The 19,220-nt window shown below is 60.5% G+C and overlaps 1 protein-coding gene across 1 annotated transcript; it reads right to left on the reverse strand.

The window, feature by feature from the left end:
* Positions 1-414: 414 nt before the first annotated feature.
* Positions 415-18,847, reverse strand: NTRK1 (neurotrophic receptor tyrosine kinase 1). The gene is made up of 17 exons (XM_008264290.5): positions 18,559-18,847; positions 15,617-15,688; positions 15,307-15,378; positions 13,643-13,711; positions 12,768-12,913; positions 12,387-12,529; positions 10,105-10,243; positions 7,532-7,858; positions 7,085-7,102; positions 6,862-6,917; positions 6,464-6,566; positions 5,809-5,955; positions 5,260-5,390; positions 4,969-5,141; positions 2,464-2,704; positions 2,062-2,220; positions 415-801 (listed from the first exon to the last, which is right to left on the reverse strand). The coding sequence occupies exons 1-17, from the start codon at positions 18,768-18,770 to the stop codon at positions 616-618; spliced, it is 2,394 nt and encodes a 797-aa protein (XP_008262512.2). The 5' UTR covers positions 18,771-18,847; the 3' UTR covers positions 415-615.
* Positions 18,848-19,220: the final 373 nt, after the last annotated feature.

Consider the following 19,220-nt stretch of genomic DNA (forward strand, 5'->3'; position numbering starts at 1 on the left):
CATCCTGCTCCTCCCCTGTTCCTTCCCCCCACACACACACACATACACGTACACACTCACAATCCATTCGTTCTACGGAGTGCGTGCTCAGTCCTGGGCACACCACTACAAGGAAAACCCACCCACCACCACTTCCAAGCTGTCCACCAGGACTTTTCTCTCCCTTCCCTGAAGGTCTGGGGAGCTTGCCAGTGAGGCTGCCCCCCACCACCACCAGGTAAAACAAGCGGCCCCAGGTCCGAGATCCAAACCACAGCCACAGGGTAGGGGTGACAGCTGCAGGGCACAGGGGTAGACAACCAGGAGGAGCTCAAGTGCAGAAAGACCCTCAGAGAGCCACGCCCCTACCTGCGTGCCAAAGCCCCCCCTCCCAGAACGACGTCATCCCAAGAACTGGCAAGAGACACAGCCAAGGGGTAATAAATATAATTGCTGTGACAGAACCTTGTCTGGAGAAGCGGAGCCTCCTCTCCACTCCTGGCCCCTGCCTGTCCCCTCCCGCATGCTGAGGGAGCCTTAGATGCTTGATCACCCTGGGCTGCTGGGAGCTCTGGGGGCTGTTGAGGGCAGGCCCCGGGGGTGCTGGCTACCCCACTCCCAGCCCAGGCCAGGCCCCTAGCCCAGGACGTCCAGGTAGACGGGTGGCGCCTGGGCCAGGGCTTGCAGTCGGGCGTGCACATCTTTGATGCTGTGGCGCTGCTGGGGATCCCACTGCCAGCAGCCCTGCATGATGGCGTAGACCTCCGGCGGGCAGGCACGCGGCCGCTCCAGCTCACGTCCCTTCGTGATGCACTCGATCACCTGGGTCGCCAGAGACACGGAGGAGAGGGCACAGAAGAGTGTGGGCAGGACAGCGAGGCCGGCCCCGGCGCCACCCTGCCCTGCGGAGGCCTCCCAAAGCGGCCGTCACAGCTTGTGGGGGTCTCTTGGTGGCTGCTTGTAATGTGCACGGTGAGCCCCGAGGCTGCTTTGTGCCCTGATGCTGGGAAGTGAGAAGGGTTAAGGTCGGACTCTGGGAAGACTGGGCCAGGGCCAGTGTTGCCGCCGGCCGCCGGGAGGCTAGAATCAGACCCGAAGAAGACTTGCCACTTGGGTTGAGGAAGGGGAGGGGCCATGCGCTTGTCAAACCCAGTGGCTTAGGGTTGGAGAAGGGAGGAGGAGCAGGGTCCCCAGCCTCTCGGCTTCAGGGGGAAAAATGGAAAATAGAGCGAAACTGCAGCTGAAGGCTTTGGGAATGGCAGCATGCAGCTTAACGTGGACGGTAACCCCCACTTCTTCCCTCTGTGAGAACCAGTCTGAGGGGCCCCAGCTCCTCCGAAAAGAAGCTGCAGCAAGAGAGATCAAAGTCAGACTCCGGGAAGGACGGCTGGAGAAGCTAAGGGATCCAAGGCAGCAGAGAGCCGGTGTGAGGGGGCCTTGCAGTCTCTCTCCCTCTTCCCCCCTCCCCATTAGCGAACTTGGGTCACGGGCGGCACTAACTCCAGTGCTCCTCTCAGCGCTTGAGAAAATTAAAATCTATAACCCTCTCCCCCCCGCCCCACCAGCCTCCGGGGAGCAGACTGCATTAGGACGAGAAATGGAAACTGACAGCTGTGAGCCAAGGCAGGGTTGGGGGGCAGCTCTGGGAGACAGAGCACCTGGGACCTGTTCTGGCTGTAGCCAGCCAGCTAGGAGGCTGGCCAAGGAGAGGGGTAGTCCTTCTGACAGTCTAACCTCCAGCCTTCCTGCTACAGAGCCAGGCCCTCTCCCCATGCCTCTCTCTTCCATGGTGATAGTGCCCACCCCTAGGTCTACAAAATGCAGCTAGGGCTGGGGAAGGGTGGTCCTGAGCTCCAGTTCCAAAGTGCTTTGGGATTCCCCCAGGGGCTAACAGGGCCTGGGCACAGACGGTCAGTGAAGGCAAGACAGGCCAGACTGAGAGAAAGAACAGGGTTGCCGCGAGTAGGGAGCATGGCGCCCGCGGCACACTGGGAGAGCGCCCCCTGCAGGCCGCCGCCGGGCAGAGAGAAGGCCGGAGCCCCGAGGAGAAGGGAGCAGAGACCGGCACGGGGCGGGGCTGACCTCGGTGTTGGAGAGCTGGTACCAGGGCTGCTTGCCATAGGTGAAGATCTCCCAGAGCACCACGCCGAAGCTCCACACGTCGCTCTCCGTGCTGAACTTGCGGTAGAGGATGCTCTCGGGAGGCATCCAGCGGATGGGCAGCATGGTGCGGCCTCCCACCTGCCGCGGGGCGCGCTGCGTCACTGCCAGCCCCCCGCCCAGCCAGCCCCCTCATCCAAACCAGACAGATGTGGCTCTCGGCGACAGGGCAAAGAGTGGAAAACCGATGGTGCTGTTCCTCCCCCCCCACACACACACACACCCATACACCCCGTAGCGGCACCGAGGGTCAGGGATGGGAGGGGTTAAAAACCGGGGCCACAGGATCTCAGATCCCATCCCGCCCCGGCCGGAGATCCTTACGCGGTAGTAGTCGGTGCTATAGATATCTCTGCTCATGCCGAAATCACCAATCTTGACCACGAGCCCCTGACCCACCAGGCAGTTGCGAGTGGCCAGGTCCCGGTGCACGAAGTGCAGACCCGCCAAGTACACCATCCCCGCGGCCACCTGGCTGGCCACGGCCAGCAGCTGGCCCAGGCGCAGGGGACCTGGGGCCACGTCCTCCCCGCCAGCCAGCAGCTTGGCGTCAGGCCCATGGGAGCTGTGGAGGGACAGGGAGAAGGGTGGGCTGGAGAGCAGAACTCCCAGGAGGCTGAGGAAGGGGGTGTAGGGGGTGTGCTGGGGGTGAGGCAAGCCTGGGGGTGTGGAAATGGGGCCGGGTTGCGGGCCAGAACAGGTGTGCCCCCTGCCAGGGCTCCCACAGAGCCAGTCCACGGACCCTGTGCAAGCCTGCCTCTCAGGCAGCCCCCTGGAGCCCCAACCCCACTGACCCCTGCCCCTCTTGCCACAGGCACTGCAGCCTCTACCCTGGCCAACTGGGCTCAATAGGTTCCACCAACAATGGAGCAAGCTTGGAGCCTGACACCAGGGGTCCCCCTGGACTCCCCTCCCCTCTGCCCTCAGTATGCAGCCCATCTGGTGGGCCCGCCTTTCCTTCTGGAGCCTCCCAGAATGCCCTTCACCCCACAGCCCCCACTCCAGGCCACCCCTGGCCACCCATCTCCATTCCCCAATATTCCTCTCCTGGACCTTTGCCAGAGCTGATCACTTCGCCAGCCCCACTGGCCACCTTCCCCTCCTTCACCGGTCCCAGCTGCTGGTTAACCATCACCAGGGCCTCCGCCAAGCCCTCGAGCTAAGGTGGACAGCATGATGTAGACAAACAGGCGACAGCGGTGCAGGGGGACAGCCACCTCCCGAACACCAGGGGTGGGGATGGAGGAAGTCAGGGAAGGCTTCCTGGAGAAAGGGACACCCAATGGAGACTCAAATCCCAAGGAAGGGACCAAGTGTGGCACTCAGTGGGGGCCTGGGCAAGGGAGGCGGAAGTGGCTGTGAGGGAGGCCCAGGGTTACAGGCAGAGGGAACAAAGGCTCGAGGGTGGGGGGAAGGAACAGGTGGCCCCTCCTCTGGAAAAGCCCTCCAGACTCGCCCAGGGGCCTTCAGGACTCCTGTCTTTGATTCCCCGTGCTCCAGCCCTTGTTTGGGACAGCTTGTCCCAGAGCGAGGCCCTAGATGGCGCCATCTCCTGCCTGCCCCATGTCCCCCCAGGGCCCAGCACTGAGTCTGCATCGAGGCTGGCAAGGAGACAGGCACCTCTCTGCCTTCTCATGGCCTGGGTTCCTCCGTGCAGCCCCCTGTGTGCGGGCCCTGGTGTCTGGCCTGTACCCCCTTCCTCCACCCCCCAAGTCTGCAGGATGAGCTCAGACCCAGGGGTGTCTCCTGGCTCGTCTGTGCGGCCTGACTGCGTGCCCATCACTCCCAGGGGGCTGACTGAGGAACACATCCCCATTGCCCTCAACTGGATGACCCCCAGGCACTGTCTTCTCCAGAACCCCATTCCTGGTGGGAAAAGTGAGAACCACCAGGCCAAGAAACAGCCAAGAAGTGGCAGCTGCCTACCGACACGGCCCACCCTGGCAGGGACTACCTCATCAGAGCCAGCCTCGGGGAGTGTGTGCCCATGACATTGAAGTAGGGGCTCTGCCTGGGGTCACATCTCCCCATCTCCCCCACCCCCCATCCCAGGCCATCTCCTACATGTGTGGCCCTGGGCAAGCCACTTAAGCCCTCTAAGCTTTTTCTGTGAAACAGGCACAATTTCTTGAAATTACTAAAATTAATCAACACAAAACCAAAGAAACAAATTTCTGGTCACCTTCTTGAAACTGCCATACATACTTGGAGACTATGAAAATACAGATTTGGGGGCCGGCGTTGTGGCGGAATGGGGTAAGCCACCGCCTGGAATGCTGGCATCCCATTTGGACACCGGTTAGCATCCTGACTGCTCCACTTCTGATCCAGCTCCCTACTAATGTGCCTGGGAAAGCAGCAGAAGATGGCCCAAGTGCCTGGGCCCCTGCACCCATGTAGGAGACCCAGAAGAGGGGAGTAAACCAGTAAATGGAAGATATCTCTCTCTCTCTCTCTCTCTTCTTTCTCTCCCTCTCTGTAACTCTGCCCTTCATATAAAAATAAAATAAATCTTTAGAAAAAGAAAATATAGATTTGTATTATTGTACAAAATATATACGTGCAAGCACAGAGTCGTAGCAAGAGTGAATTATAAAGTACCCAGAAAGGACCTGATGAGTGTTATTGCTGACGCTGTCACCATGGCTACCTAAGGGTCCCACTTCTGCCCCCTCTCCCAGCTCGCCGATCCTCAGGGACAGGCGCTGTGCCTTTCTCTTCTCTTCCTTCTAGGGGTCCTCCCAGGTTTGATGGCCCAGCAGGGACGTGCGGGCGGGGGAAGCGCAGAGGGCACGCAGAGCCAGGGGCCACGGCGCCAGCGGCTCCTACCGGAGGAAGCGGTTGAGGTCTCCGTGCCGCATGTACTCAAAGACCATGAGCAGCGGGCGGCCCTCGGTGCACACGCCGAAGAAGCGCACGATGTGCTGGTGCCGCAGCATGGTGAGCAGCTCGGCCTCGCGCTGGAAGTCCTGCCGCGCGCTCTCAGACGCCTCCTTCAGCGCCTGGGGGCAGGGGAGGGACTGAGCGGCCCAGCCCCTCCCCACCAAACATCCCCCCTCCCCCTCACACCCTGCCAATCCTGGGTGGGCAGACGCGGCTGCCTCGAGACCCGGGTCTCACCTTGACCGCCACCAGCGTCTTGTCCTGCTCGGGCAGCAGGTGGTGGCACTCGGCCAGGAAGACCTTCCCAAAGGCGCCCTCGCCCAGCTCCCACTTGAGCACGATGTCCCGGCGTTTAATATGATGGACACCTGGAGGGGGCTGCGGGGTCAGGCAGGGCCCAGGTTGGGGCGGCACCGGGGGAGGGTTGGAGAGGAGGCAGGGCCATCAAAGGGGTGGATGGGGACTGAAATCCAGTCTGCACTCTGTCACCAAGCTCCATGTGCTGGTGTGGGGCTGCCTCTGCCCCCGAGAGACACGGTGTGGGCCTTGGGTGGCCCCCCTGGGGGGGGGCCTGCAGATGGGAGTCAGGTTGATCTCAGCCTGGGGAAGGTCTGATGTTGCTGGGGAAGGGGTAGGGGAGGTGGGAGGCAGGGAGGGCCTGGAACAGGCAAAGACGATGGCCCAGAGGCCTCTGCTACACACATGCATATTCTCCTCTCTCTCTCTCTCTCTCTCTCTCTCTCTCTCACTCTCTGCTCCCATCCTTGACCCAGCATAGCCCCTCACAGGCATCGCTGAAGTACTGTGGGTTCTCAATGATGTGGCCTTGGAGCCCGGAGCCTTTGCCATCAGTAGGGGACAGAGAGCTGCCACCCAATGTCATGAAATGCAGGGACATGGCCAGTCCATCTTCTGGAGCCAGCACCGCAGGCCCTGGGGAAGAGACACAGCCGGGTGGAGGGGTCACAGGCCAGGTGCAGACCTGGGCCCTCACCCACCCTTGTTTGCAGGGTGATAGGACACCCCCAGCTCCTAACTGGCCTGAGACAGACAGAGGAGCTAGGGAGCGAGTCGGCAGGCAGGGGGAGGGGCGGCATCGCAGCCTCTCTTCTGTCTGGCTCCTGTCCAACTCCTGGCCCCATGGGCACCAAAGAACTCCCCCACTGCCACCCCCCCACCGAGCCCAGGCCTCCCAGACCCACTTAGTGCTTGAGTGCGATCCAGCCGCCAATTAGCAGCTGCTCCCGACGAAACTACGGCGGCACCAGCCCCGCCACACACACACTCACATCCACGGGCCCCACAGCCGGGCCTCGCCTCTACCCCAAACACACCCCCTGGAACGCCACATGCGCAGAGACAGACAGAGGCCTGAGCCAGCAGGAGACAAAGCCCGTAGGACAGACAGACAGACAGACGGCCCTCAGCAGCCCCAACTCACGGTTGATCCCAAACTTGTTCCTCCGTCCACATTTGTTGAGGACGAGAAGCAGTGTGGAAAGGAAAAGGCAGGCAAAGACAGCCAGGCCCACAGCCACGGAGACCTGGGGGCGGGGCGGGGAGCTCCAGGGCCTGCCGCACTCCAGGGCGCACCCCTGCCCCCAGCAAACCTCTTTTCCATCCTGCAGAGGAGCGCAGAGCCAAGACCACCACTCCCCGCCCCCAGCCACACACCACCTGCCTCCACCTCCCCCAGGGACACAGGCCTGGCCGTGAAGGTGGCTGGCAGAGCTCAGGCCAGACCACAGGTGACCTCCCTGCTCTGGCCAGAAGGGGTTCGCGGCGGCTCCCCAGCCTCCCGACCCGGTGTCCTGGGCCAGCAGCCACCGCTGTGCTCACCCCAAAAGGCGTTTCGTCCTTTTTCTCCACCGGGTCTCCAGAGGTGCTGTTGGCATCTGTGAGGACACCGGGCAGGAAGGGGGCACCTTGGCACACGCCGTGTCCCTTCCAGCAACTCCCCACCCAGTCCCAGAGCGCCTCTCTGACCCAGCCTCAGCTCCAGGGATCACACGGCACCTGCCCTCCCCCACCCACCCCCCAGCCCCGGGACTGGGCTACTCACCCACTGGCGAGAAGGAAACTGCAGCAGGAGGACAGGAGAGAAAGCAGTCAGATGAAGGAGGACAGCAGTGAGCCCCCGGCCCCCTCCCCCCCGGGACTCCGCCCTGCGTGGGGTGCGGGTGGGGCTGCTGGGCCTCAAGGGAGAAGGCGCAGGTGGTCCTTTTGCGGCTGAGCCATGGCTGCCTGGTGGCTCTCTCTGCAGCGCCCCCAAGTGGAGGGACTGGCTCAGGACCTCGGGAGCAGCTCAACACTTCTTTGGGGTACTAGCTATGGCAAGCCCTGGCTGGGGGAGGGGCAAGGAGGCCAGCGTAGAGCTGGACACCAAGACTCCAGGCTCCTTTCTCTCTGGGACCAGGCACTCCAACTTCCAAGGTCAGGGTCATAGCCCTGGACACCTGGATCTCCACCCCCGATGGCGTCCAGAATGGGGTCAGGGTGACTCTCGTACCAGGGATGGGGTCCTCAGGGTTGAACTCGAAAGGGTTGTCCATGAAGGCAGCCATGATGGAGGCAGCAGCCTGGCCCGAGGGGTTGGTGGCCAGCAGCGTGTAGTTGCCGTTGTTGACGTGGGTGGGCTGGTTGAGGCGCAGGCAGCCGTGCCGCATGGTCTCATTGGCCGCTGGCTCCAGGAACTCGGTGAAGATGAAGCTGGTCTCGTTGAGCACGGAGCCATTGAAGAGCCAGTGCAGGGAGGGAGCTGGCTGGCCATCCACGGAGAAGGGGATGCACCAGTGGTGCATCTCCACCGCCGTGTGCAGCTGCACGCTGGCCGGGACTGTGGGTGGAGAGCACATGGCGGGATGTGGGGGCCAGCAGGAGGGGGCCCACCACTGCCTGCAGAGTCCCAGGCAGGTGGGGTGGAACCGGAAGTCAAAGGGCCCAAGGGAAGCCGGTGGGCAGGCCCTAAGAAACTCACAAGGAGCAAGGTTTGGAAGAGGTTCACAGTAAGTGCTCAGTGACTCTGGCAGAGGAGGGAAAGATTCTGAGAGTTGAATGCCTTTGGTGGGAGCTTTAAAATGAAGAACAGCCCTAGAGAAGTGGAGTTCGGGCTTACGGCAAGGAAATATGGAGTCTTTTGGATAAGATACCTAAAAAACTTTAGGGTAACCATGCTTATGAAAATGGGGCAGGGAGCCTAGAAGCCAAACAAGCAAGGGCCGGCGCTGTGGCATAGTGGGTAAAGCTGCCACCTGCAATGCTGGCATCCTATATCAGCACTGGGTTCAAGTCTCAGCTGCTCTACTTCCAACCCAGCTCCCTGCTAATGGCTTGGGAAAAGCAGAGGAAGATGGCCCAAGTCCCTGGCCCCTGTACTCATATGGGAGAGCTGAAGAAGCTCCTGGCTCCTGGCTTCAGCCTGGCCCAGCACTGGCCATTATGGTCATCTGGGAAGGGAACCAGTGGATGGAAGACTTCTCTCTCTCTCTCTGTAACTCTGACTTTCAAAATAAATAAGCAAATCTTTAAAATAACCAAGATATATATATATACATATATATATACACATATAAACACACACAGTTTGAAAACTTCTTGAAAAACGTTTGAAATAGACTCAAACTGGAAAAAGCAAAGGCCCTTCAGTAATAGAAAACAACATGAATGTGTGCATTAACGTAAGTTTACACTGGAATTCCAGCCACAATGGAATATTACTCAGCAGTGAGCCAAATGAACCATTATTCTCATTATCAGGGATGAATTTTACAAAGACAAAAGATGATGGTGTTCCCTTGCGAGTATAATGGAGCTGAGAAATTGCCTGTCACCTGGATTTGGGCTGTACTTTTCTGTATTTAGATCTAGGCATTCCCTTTGTGTCACAACTGTCTACAGTGTTCAGGACGGTCGCACGCTGTACAGCGTTCCAGCCTAGGTCTGTAGCAGCTACACCTCCCCGGCTTGAGGAAGCATCTAGGATGTTCACACAATGGCAATCACGTAACAGTGTGTCTCTCAGAACGCGTCCCACTGAGTAAGCGGTGCTATGGAGACACAAAACAAGACAGCCCCGCTCTGCAGACTTCCCTGTCTGGGATGAGCCACAGGACCAGGGTGGTCCCGGAAGGTCTGAATGCAGTTGCAAAAGCCCTGTTGCCGAGTGACATCACAGCCACTGTCACAACGCAGTGGGGCCACACATTCCTCTGGTGTCGGTGGTGATGCCGCTGTAGACACACCTACTGCACTGCCTGCCCCGTAGAAGCCCAGCTCACAGGCTCGCCCACACCAGGTGTGGAGTGCGCTGGCCCACCCAGGCTGCTGTGAGTCCCCTCTATGACGTTCAGGTGACAACGAAATCCCCTAACAACGCAGCTCTCAGGCTGGGCCCCCCCCCCCCCCGCCCCATCATTAAGCAACACGTGACTGTTGTAATTCCGTTTAGGGAATGTACAACAGGGGAAACTAAGCTAAACTCAAAGGGAAGCGTACGTGAGTACGATTAGTCTGAAAGGCAAGCAAACGGTCATCGCCCAAATCCGGGGGCGGTCAGAGCAAGGCCTGGGCTTTCGGAAGGCGAGGGGCACCCCCTGGCGTGCTGGCCAGGTCGCTACTGTTTTCGGTGCAAGGATTTCATGTGCATTTCTGACGCATTTCACAAGAGACGAGAAATGATTCAGAGTAGAAGATCGAAGACAATTTGCTGACAGACTTACAGAAATTAGGCAGCGGGCCTAAAAAGGAACTCAGGAGGGAAATTTCCTCTTCTAAAACCAGGGCCTGAGGAGGGGCTGGCATGGAGGGCTTTGGGGCGGTGGGAGCAGCCAGGCAGCTGGCGCGGAAGGCCTCAGGTAGCGAGGTTTGGGCAGGGGGCCAGAAAGAAATCTATCTCGCCCCTCTGGCCCTGACGAGCCCCCAGGACTGTCCCCAAAGGATCGGGTTTTCATGGGAATCTGGAAACAGCTGGGAAGAGCAGCTGTGGAGATCCACATCCCACCCTTTCCTCCAGGCCCCAACCCACATCCTCTCCTGGGGGAAGAAGGGTGGGGGCGGGGCGCAGGGACAGCCTTCGGGACTCACAGGAGACGTTGACCTGAACGGAGATCTCGGTCCGGCCCACATCATTCTCCGCCCAGCAGGTCACGTTCTTCCTGTTAAGGTCACTGGTGACATTGGCCAGAGTCAGCCTCAGGGTGGGCAGATCCTCAGATTTCTGGATCTGGAAAGAGAGGGGGAAATTGGGATGCATTTCGACAGGCTTGGGGCTGGGGCCCCGCTAGCTCCGGATGGAAGGGAGACAAGGCAGGGGAAGAGGGACGAGGGGAGTGATGGAGTGATGATACCAGAGAACAAGCTTCCTCCTTCAGAGATTGTCCCCAGACTCGCTCCTGGGTCCCAAACATGACCAATAACCTCGACGTAGGCACAAAATACCCCAGGCCAAAACTCAAACCTCCAGCCACCCGAGCAGCGAGAGCGGCGTGGCAAAGCCCAAGCACCCAACTCAAAGCACAGCTCCTTGGCAGCCAGCTAGAACCCCACCAGCTACTCGTTCTGGCTTTACACACAGGTCTGTTCTAACACACTTGGTCTCAGAGACAGAGATGCTCCTGATAGCAGGGCACCGGCAGACGAAGCCAGGAGCCAGGTGACAGAGGCCACGTGTCTCGATTCTGAATCACTGTCAGGACATCGAGTCAGGTTCAGTCTCTTCCTAGAAACCGCGATGAGTCATGCGTAAGGTATACAACCCTAAGCCGATGCTCAATCTTGCTGTGGCCCCTCTTCCAGGCACCCTGGGGTCTGACCTCCCAACAGCTCTCCCCCGTGTGCTGCTCTGCCATCCCTTACTCTCCTAACAGGGTTGGGGGAGAGACGGGCAGCCTCTTGTCCTCTCCACACATTTAGGGTGTAGCTTTTCTGTAGGAAATTCCTAGAAAATGCAGGTGTTGGGGCCGGTGCTCTGGCGTAGCCGATAAAGCCACTGCCTGCAGTGCCGGCATCCCATTTGGGAGTCAGTTCGAGACCCGGCTGCTCCACTTCCTATCCAGCTCTCTGCTATGGCCTGGGAAAGCAGTGGAAGATGGCCCACATCCTTGGGCCCCTACACCCGCATGGGAGACCTAGAAGAAGCTCCTGGCTCCTGGCTTCAGATCAGCTCAGCTCCCTTGCGGCCATCTGGGGAGTGAACCCAGCGATGAAAGACCTCTCTCTCTGCCTCTCCTTCTCTCTCTGTGTAACTCCGACTTTCAAATAAATAAATAAATCTTTAAAAAAAAAAAAGGAAAAGAAAAGAAAATGCAGACATTAGGAAACATGTAAATCTCCCCCAAGAGAAACAAAACCCTGGCATCTCCTCAAACAGAGTTGATCTACGAGTAGACTTGGCCTCTGCCTCATCACTCACTCCAGTGGCCTTGACCTCTGGACGAGGAAGTCTGCCTGGGGCTCCTCTGAATGTCCAGACCCCAGGCTCAGTGCTCCAGTGCTTCCTTCTACATGGCACCAGGGCCTCCAGCAATTCCGGGGTTGGTTCCCCTCCAAAAGTGAGGGCCTCTGGACTGAAGGCCTCACTCTGTCCCACCGGCCCGTGCCCCTGCTCCCTGTGATGCCACCCAGGTGAGGCCAGTTTTCTTGGTGGGCAGAGCCCCTCATCAGCCTCTGCTGGCTTTGTCCACAAGCTGGAGGCGACTCCTGGCTGCCCGTCACCAGTCTCAGGACAATGGGCAGGGCCCGGGAAGGTGCCCAAAGGCGCATCTGGGTGCCAGAGAAAGAGGCCAGAGGACGCCCAGTGGCAGGCAGGACATCAGAAGGCTGTCATGTCCACCTCGGTCTACAGATAAGAAAACCAGAGTGCAGGCAGACTTCTCTGAGAGCCACTCCAGGAATTAATTAGCGAGACAGCTGGGACCAGACCTGTGCCTGCTTCGCTAAGATGCTCATCACAGACCCAAGGATGCTGCTTCCAGAATCTTCAGAGAAAAAAAAACACTCCAGCAGACCCCAAGAACTCCCCCTGGGCCACACCTAGTGCCCCCTCCCTGGGCCTCAGCCTCCTCATCTGGAAAGGGGTGGGCTGTGGGTCCCTCTCGGCTCCAGCTCAGGGGCCCGGGGCTCTCTTGCACCGGCAGTCTTCCCAGACAGGGGCCTAGGTTCTGAGACGCCCAGCAGAGCTTGGGGATCCTGAGATACCCATGCGCCCTGGGCTTCCCCCAGCATGCACCTGAGCCCAGGGGCCCCCACCATCTCCGTCCATCTCCCACCCCTGGTGCTCTCCTCTCCGTGGTCTCCTTCCCTCTGGGCCCCGTGCCCTGTCCAAGCCGCCTGGGTGTGTGGGGCCGGGAGGCTGAAGGGCTTCTCACCATCACTGTGGCCAGCTCCTCCAGCTCCGTGAGGCTCCAGCCAGCTTTCTCCAGGCCCTGCCCCTCCACCTGGCACTGCAGGAACACACTGTCCCCTACATCCACCGAGCCATTGGGCATCTGGACCTTCAGCGTGGGCATACCTGGCACCAGGATGGATGCCCAAGGGGGGTTAGAGCTGGGAGTGGCCCCTGAACACCACTCAGCCAGGCTCCTGCCCCGTCCTCCTCCATGACCCTGAGCCCCAGCAACACCCCCTCCCCTTAGTTGCCCTGAGCCCTCGGCCATGCTGTTCCCCAGCCCCCTTCCGTGCGTGCTCAGTGCCCCCGCCCCATGCAGGGAACTCTCTCCACGCCCCCTTACACCTCCTCCAGCACCTACCGCAGCTGGCGTTGGGCATGAGGGCAAGGGGCTCTGACTCGGAGCACCGCAGCTTCTGTTCCCGCACGCCGGCCAGCCCCTCCTCCTCCCAGCGCTGCAGCCAGCGCAGGGCACAGGAGCAGCGCAGAGAGTTCCCCGACAGGACCCTGGTGGGGTTGGGGGTGTTGAGTACCACGTCAGAGAAAGGGCAGGAGTTGGACCTGAGGAGCCACAGGGACCGAAGGACCTAAGATAAGAGGGAGCTGCCCAGGGCAGAGAGGAAGGCTGGGGACACCGGAGCAGGGGGCTTGCCCTGAAAGACCCCAGCAGCAAGATGTCATTAAAAGAAACAGGATGCAGAAAGTCACAGCCAGCCAATGGCGGGGCTGCCTGGGGCTCCCCTACCCCAGGGCCCCAGGGGGTGATAAGCTAGGGAAGGGCTCTCAGCACAGTGACAAGGAGGGAAGGGTATAGCTTCCAGAGGGTCCCAGAGACCCTCAGTGCCCACCAAATACTCACGGACCACTGCTGTCCCACCCATCCCAGGTGTACAGTGCCCAGGCACATGGGCTCACGTGCCTCTGTGTGCACCCAGAGAACCTGTGGTCTGCTCTGCACAAGCCCGGAGCCTGGTGCCGACCCACAAAGAACTGGTCGTCCAGGCCAGCTCCTCGCTCCGCCCCACACTCCGAGGACAGAAGCCCCTCGGTGGGGGAGGAGGATCACGAGCATACACTGTCCTCAGGCTCAGCTCACAAACCAGGGTCCCCGGAGAGGCCCCCCTAGCCCTCTCCTGCCCCTGCACAGTGACACAGTGACATAGCACGGCACAGAGACACAAGTGCACGCAGGTGCACACACACACACACACACACACAAGCAAGCCCCGCACTCACAGTTCCTGTAAAGGGAGGCCCTGCACGGTTTTCCAGGAGAGAGACTCCAGAGCATTGAAGGAGAGATTCCTGTGGGAGTTGACAGGGACCCCGTGAGCGTGAGCGACCCGACCTCACTGTGACCCAGCGGGAGGGGAGGCGCTGAGGAGACGCCGGCAGCTGGCTCCTCCTCCCCAACCCGGCCACCAGATCCAGCCCTGGGACAACAAGGGTTAACCCCACTTAACCCCCTCCTCAGACCCCAGAGAGGGGGATCTAAGGCAACAGCCGCTCCTCCCCCAGCCCTTTGGTCCCAGCTGGCAAAGTGCTGAGGCCACAGCTGGGGGAAGGGGCTCCATCTGTACTCCCTGCTCCACAGAGCCCAGGAAGGGCCGGGGTGGGGGCGGCCCGAGGTTCCACACGCCTCTGCCCAGCAACTGAGGACAAGGCTCTCAACGGACTTCCTAAACCCCCTCCTGCCCCTCCTCAGGGACCAAGGACAACCAGGAAAGGACCCGGGCTCCCAGCTGCCCAGCTGGAGAGGTGGAGACAGTGAGCCAGCAAGGGGTCTGCTCCAGGTCATGGCTGGGGGGGGGGTGGAGCTTGGTTGGGAGCCCCAGTGCTCTGGGCCCTATGCTAGGCCACAGCATCAGGGACCCCGAGGAGCTGCCTGGACCCCTTCCCCTTGCCTGTTTGTTTGTTTGTTTGTTTTTTGAGATTTAAAAAGATTTATTAGAGTCAAAGACTTCCAGCCAGAGTGGCATGGAGGGGGACTTCCAAAAGAGGAAAAAACCCAAAAGGCCCCCATAGTATTCGGGTTTTTAAGTACAATCTTGGAGACCAAACTGTCAATCAACAAGGTGGAGATAAACTCAACAAGAGACCTGATTTACAATTCTCCATTCTGTGAGCTTCATCCTGCCACTTCCAGCTGTGTGACTGCAACCCGGAAAATGACCCTCTCTGATGCCCAGAATCCTCCTCTCTAAAAGGAGCCATCGATGGCACCTCTCTGGCCAGGTGGGTTGAGAAAGTTCAAGGACGTATGTGGTGACACCGCACTGGGCACACATTAACCGAAGCCCTGGTATACACTTGGTGATGTATCACTTTTTCTCTTCCCTTACCTATGGTTGAATTGCAACACAGCTCCATGGATGGCCCGAGCCACTCATCCCATCTCTCTGCCTGCTCGTGGTAGGGCCAGCGGAGCTGACCTCCTGCCCTGAGGATCCCAGGGAGGGACAGGTAGCTGCCCATGGCGTGCCCCTCTGTGTCCTCCACGGAGGTGTCCCTGCCACTCTCAGGAGGGGGCGGTGACCATGGCCGATCCGACACCCCCATTCCCAAGAGCCCAGCTGATGATTCGCCAACAGAGAGGGGTAGGGGACAGCGCTGCAGCCAGAGCCCAGAAGTCCTGCTCCTGCCCCTTGCTCTCTTGGGACTGGTGTGGGTCTGAACCCTGGACAGAACCTGGCAGGCACCCCTGCAACATGCGGGCTGGAAATGAGACAGCAAGAAGAACTTCCAGCTGGCAGGAGCAGCTGAGAACACTGACAACCCTGAAGCCCTTGAGAAGCCCCAGGGGAGAGGGGCTTCTGCTCCCTGTGGAGGGCCAGACCCATTATCGGCCCAAGTCTTGGTGCCTCCCACTCCCACCCCACGGCCCAGCCCCGGCCACTCACAGGTGACTCAGCCGGGGAGTGAAGCGGAAGGCATCTGTCGCCACGGATTGGAGGCCGCTGTTCACGATGGCGCTGGGGGGCACGGGAGGATCAGCCCACAGGCCTCAGTTGTCCCAGCCCCCAAGTCCCCAGCAGTGATCCCTGGACCCCTTCCCACCCTGTCCTGCCCCCACCCAGCTACCCTGGATCTCTCAGACCCTGAGCTTCCTCACCCGCACCCACCCTTCAGGCCACAGCCTGAGCCCTCCCTGACCCCTGGTGCCCCCAGCCCCATGCTGAGCCCACATCCACACAGTCCTGAGCCTCTCACAGGTTTCTCAGCTCCCGCAGGCCCCTCAGGTCACCGAGCGTGAGATGCTGCAGGTTCTGGTTCTCCAGGTAGCTGTGGGGAGAGGGAGGGGCGTCACAGGGGCAGGCGGTCCCATGCCCACCATCCACCTCCCTCCCCACCATGCACATACACACGCCTCTGCTCACACACAGACCAGCTTGCACAGGTACACAGGCACATACATGCACATGTGTACCCACATGCACACAGACAGAGCTCCTCGCATGTCACACACAAACACATGTGTGCAGGAACAGACGCACGCACACATGCATGCTCACACATGGAGCCATATGCAGGCAAGACTCATATGTCACGTGTGCATGCCTTCACACACATGGGAGTGTATGCACATGCATTCACAAACAACACGAGCGCATGCTCAGCGGGGCATTCTGCTTTCATTCCAGACCTCCCCTGCGTGTGCTCAACAATGGGGGTCATGCTGAAACACCTGCTTCCACAAGGGGCTGGGCTCAGCCCTGCCACTGCCCCACCCAGCACGGAGAGACCCTGTGTCCCTGCAAGCATGTGCCCAATCACGCCTGCCCAGGGCCCACTCATACCACTACACACACACACACACACACACTCCACCTTCTCCACCCCCTCAAAGCCTCTGGCCCCTTCCCACACTCAAGCATCAACCCCTTCCTCCCTCCACCCCTGCCCATTGGGCAGAGCAAGCAAGAAGCATAGAAGCTGTCAGGCATGGACCCCCGGACCCCTCCCTGCCCCAGGAGGGGCCCAGGCAGGAGGAGAAGGGGAATGAGAGAATGGAGTGGGAGTGAACTGGCTGGCTCACATGGCGAGAGAGGGATGGGAAGAGACGGCAGAATAACAAAGAGAGCAAGACAGAAACAGAGAGAGTGAGAAAGAGAAGCTGATAGGGGGAGACTGGCAGAGAGAGAGAGGAGAAGGATAGGGAAAGGGAGACAGAGACAGAGAGATAAGGACAAAGAGGCAGAGAAGGCCAGATAGGAAGACAGCAAAGAAAGCAGAGCAAGCAGGCACCTGGGCTGGGGGCTGGCGGGAACCCTGGGCTAGCTTCTGCACCCAGTGTGCCAGGGAGGTCCTGGGCACTCGGCTGTTCTGCAAGTTGCACGTCAGTGTGGCCCTCACACGGGCACCCGGGGCCCTGACTCACCGCCGCTTCTCAGAATGCTCCCACTCTACCTCTTACTTTTCCTAAGTAAGGACCAAATAAAGGAACCAAGACTAGCTTCTTCCTCCTCCCAGCCCCCCTTCCCAGCCTTGATCCCAAGAGGCCAGGCAAGAATCAGGTCCTCTGTGCCCTGAGGCTCAGGGAGCAACCTCTAGAGACCCGGAAGGAGGGCAGCTCCTGGTCCTCTCCACCCTACAGCACCTGACCGTAGGGTTTCAGGCTGCTGGGGCCCGGGGAGCTGGGAAGCAGCGGTGGCGGGCTGGGTGTGTGCAGGCTGTCAGGCAGCTTGCGCAAGGCTGCCTCAAGGCTGCCCCATTCGTTTGGATTCGTAATCAATCTGTCTATTGGAGTCCATTATCTCCTCGTTAGCTCTGAGGGTGAGGGAGGAGGGAGGGGGCTGCTGGTCCACCCAGGGGGACATCTCAGCTCACCCCCTGCATACCTCCTAGCCCCCGGCCCTGGACTGTCCACCCCTTCCCCCAGGCGTTTATTCTTCTTGGGGCTTGGAAGGGCACTGGGAGAGGAGAGCAGTGACAGGGAACCGGGGTCCCACTGGGACACCCGGGGCGATGACTGGACAGGCTTCTGGTCCCCTCCCAGCATGCAGAGACCTAGGCCCAGACCGAGACAAGGCCATCTCCTCTGCTCCTAGCCTCCCCAGGGCCATTAGAGAGAGCTATTGAGTACCTTCCCGTTAATTACCACGAGATGCCCGAGCAAGTCCGTGCCAATTATTACAGGCTGCTCAAGTAACTTCCAGACAGTGGTGGTAGACCCCGCCTCGGACACCTTCCAGCCCCTCCCTGCACAAGGCCAGGGTCCCTTGTCCACCTTCTCAGCCCCAGGCCACAGGAGCAGGATTTTTCTAGCAGCTCGTCCCTGCTGCCAGGAGTCCTGCTGGCAATGCTTGAGTATTTTCCAGCCACTGTTCTGTGATGCTTCAGTACCTCGGGGCCAGTTATTACAGCATACTCCCATAGGTTTCCCCAGCCGCTAGAAAGTAGCAGAGTATTTGGTGGCAAATGGCTGCAGGATATCAGAGTAGTGCAAAACGCTGCAGATGCCCCTGGGCTGCGGGCAGCAAGGGGAGCGGGCAGAGGGGGCTGGGCAGGGGGCTCTCAGCAAAGGCCTGACTCTGCCCCAAGTCGAGACAAGGATGGAAAGGGAGATGGTTGGAGGGGGGCGGCTGGAGAAGCCAGGAGGGGGTCCCATTCCCCACATCCAACCCAAGGCATCCTGGATTCAAGGGATGGTGGAAACCGGGAGAGGAGCCACTAGGTTCCGCCAATCCCAGCTCAATTCCCAGTCCCAGGGCAAGGGCCTGGAGAGCCCGGTCATGACAAGGGCGTGGGGGCTAGCATGCCCCCTAGAAAAAGGAAAAGATGGTAGGGGTGCCAAACTGAGAGGGTCTCCGCGACCAATCCCCCGCCTCCAATGGAGCAGAGCTCGGGCTCCTGGCTGAGCTCCAGAAAGTGCCTTAAGATAGCCGGGCTCTCTCAGACCTGGTCCACGGAAAATGCGCTCGCTCTCCCCGAACCTGGCGCCACAGCTGGCCTGAGCCCTAGGCGGCAGCCAGGTAGTGACGGCGGGGCTAGCAGGGGCGGCTGCGGCGAAGGACCGCCGAGACCCCGCCAAAAGACACGCAGGGCCAGCCTCCCGCCGCGCCTGACCCAGCAGGCAGGCGGTGAGTCCGCGCCCTCGGGGCTCGGCGACGCCCGCCCGTCCCCGCGCGCCCCCTCGCCCGCCGGACACTCACAGCTCTGTCAGGTTCTCGATGCCCGGCAGGTGGCGGAGCCTGTCCAGGGCTCCAGGACGGGTGCAGAGCAGCCCCGAGGGGCCGCGGGGGCAACAGACATCGGGGCAGAGCGCGGCACCCGCGGATGCCAGCATTAGCCACGCCAGCAAGGTGCCCGGCCCCGTCGCCTGGCTGTGCCAGCCAAGCTGCCAGCGCCGTCCGCCTCGCAGCATCGCGGCGGCGCTCGCCTTACCCCGGCCCGGCCGCCGTCTGTGAGCTCCCAGCTGCGGCTGCCGGGCCTCCCCGCACATGTGCGCGGGGCGGTGTTAAAGACCCAGCCGCCAGGAAAGGGCGGAGCCAGCGGCCCCCGCCCGGCCCCGCCCCGCCCCTTCTCTCCAACTCCCGCACCTCCGCCGCCTCGGCTTTCGGGAGCCCGCAGCGCCAGCCTTGTAGCTCAAGATTCCCCCAGGTCTGGGAGGGGCGGAGGGGCCGCCGCGGAAGGTCTCTGGCTGGCCGTGGGGGCACGGGGAAGTTGATACGTTATTTTTCCCAGCCTCAAGCAGCTGCCTTTTGACATTTCGGGGGGAGGGGAGATGACTGAGCCGTCCAGGTCCGCGTAGACAGCCCCCAGCCTCGTGGTGTGCTCGTCTGTGGGAGTGACGTCATTTGGGGTAAATTGGGTG

This window comes from Oryctolagus cuniculus, chromosome 7, assembly GCF_051225735.1.
Source record: "Oryctolagus cuniculus isolate XC-2025 breed Fujian yellow rabbit chromosome 7, ASM5122573v1, whole genome shotgun sequence".
In the NCBI taxonomy this organism is placed as follows: domain Eukaryota; kingdom Metazoa; phylum Chordata; class Mammalia; order Lagomorpha; family Leporidae; genus Oryctolagus; species Oryctolagus cuniculus.

What these genes read in the sequence shown, in the direction of transcription:
- NTRK1 (XM_008264290.5), bottom strand. Translation starts at nt 18,770, where the DNA reads ATGCTGCGAGGCGGACGGCGCTGGCAGCTTGGCTGGCACAGCCAGGCG. An exon ending in CGTTCAGGTCAACGTCTCCT is followed by an intron (nt 7,859 to 10,104) that starts GTGAGTCCCGAA and finishes CTCCACCCACAG; the next exon opens with TCCCGGCCAGCGTGCAGCTG. An exon ending in ATAGCACCGACTACTACCGC is followed by an intron (nt 2,221 to 2,463) that starts GTAAGGATCTCC and finishes GCCCCGCGGCAG; the next exon opens with GTGGGAGGCCGCACCATGCT.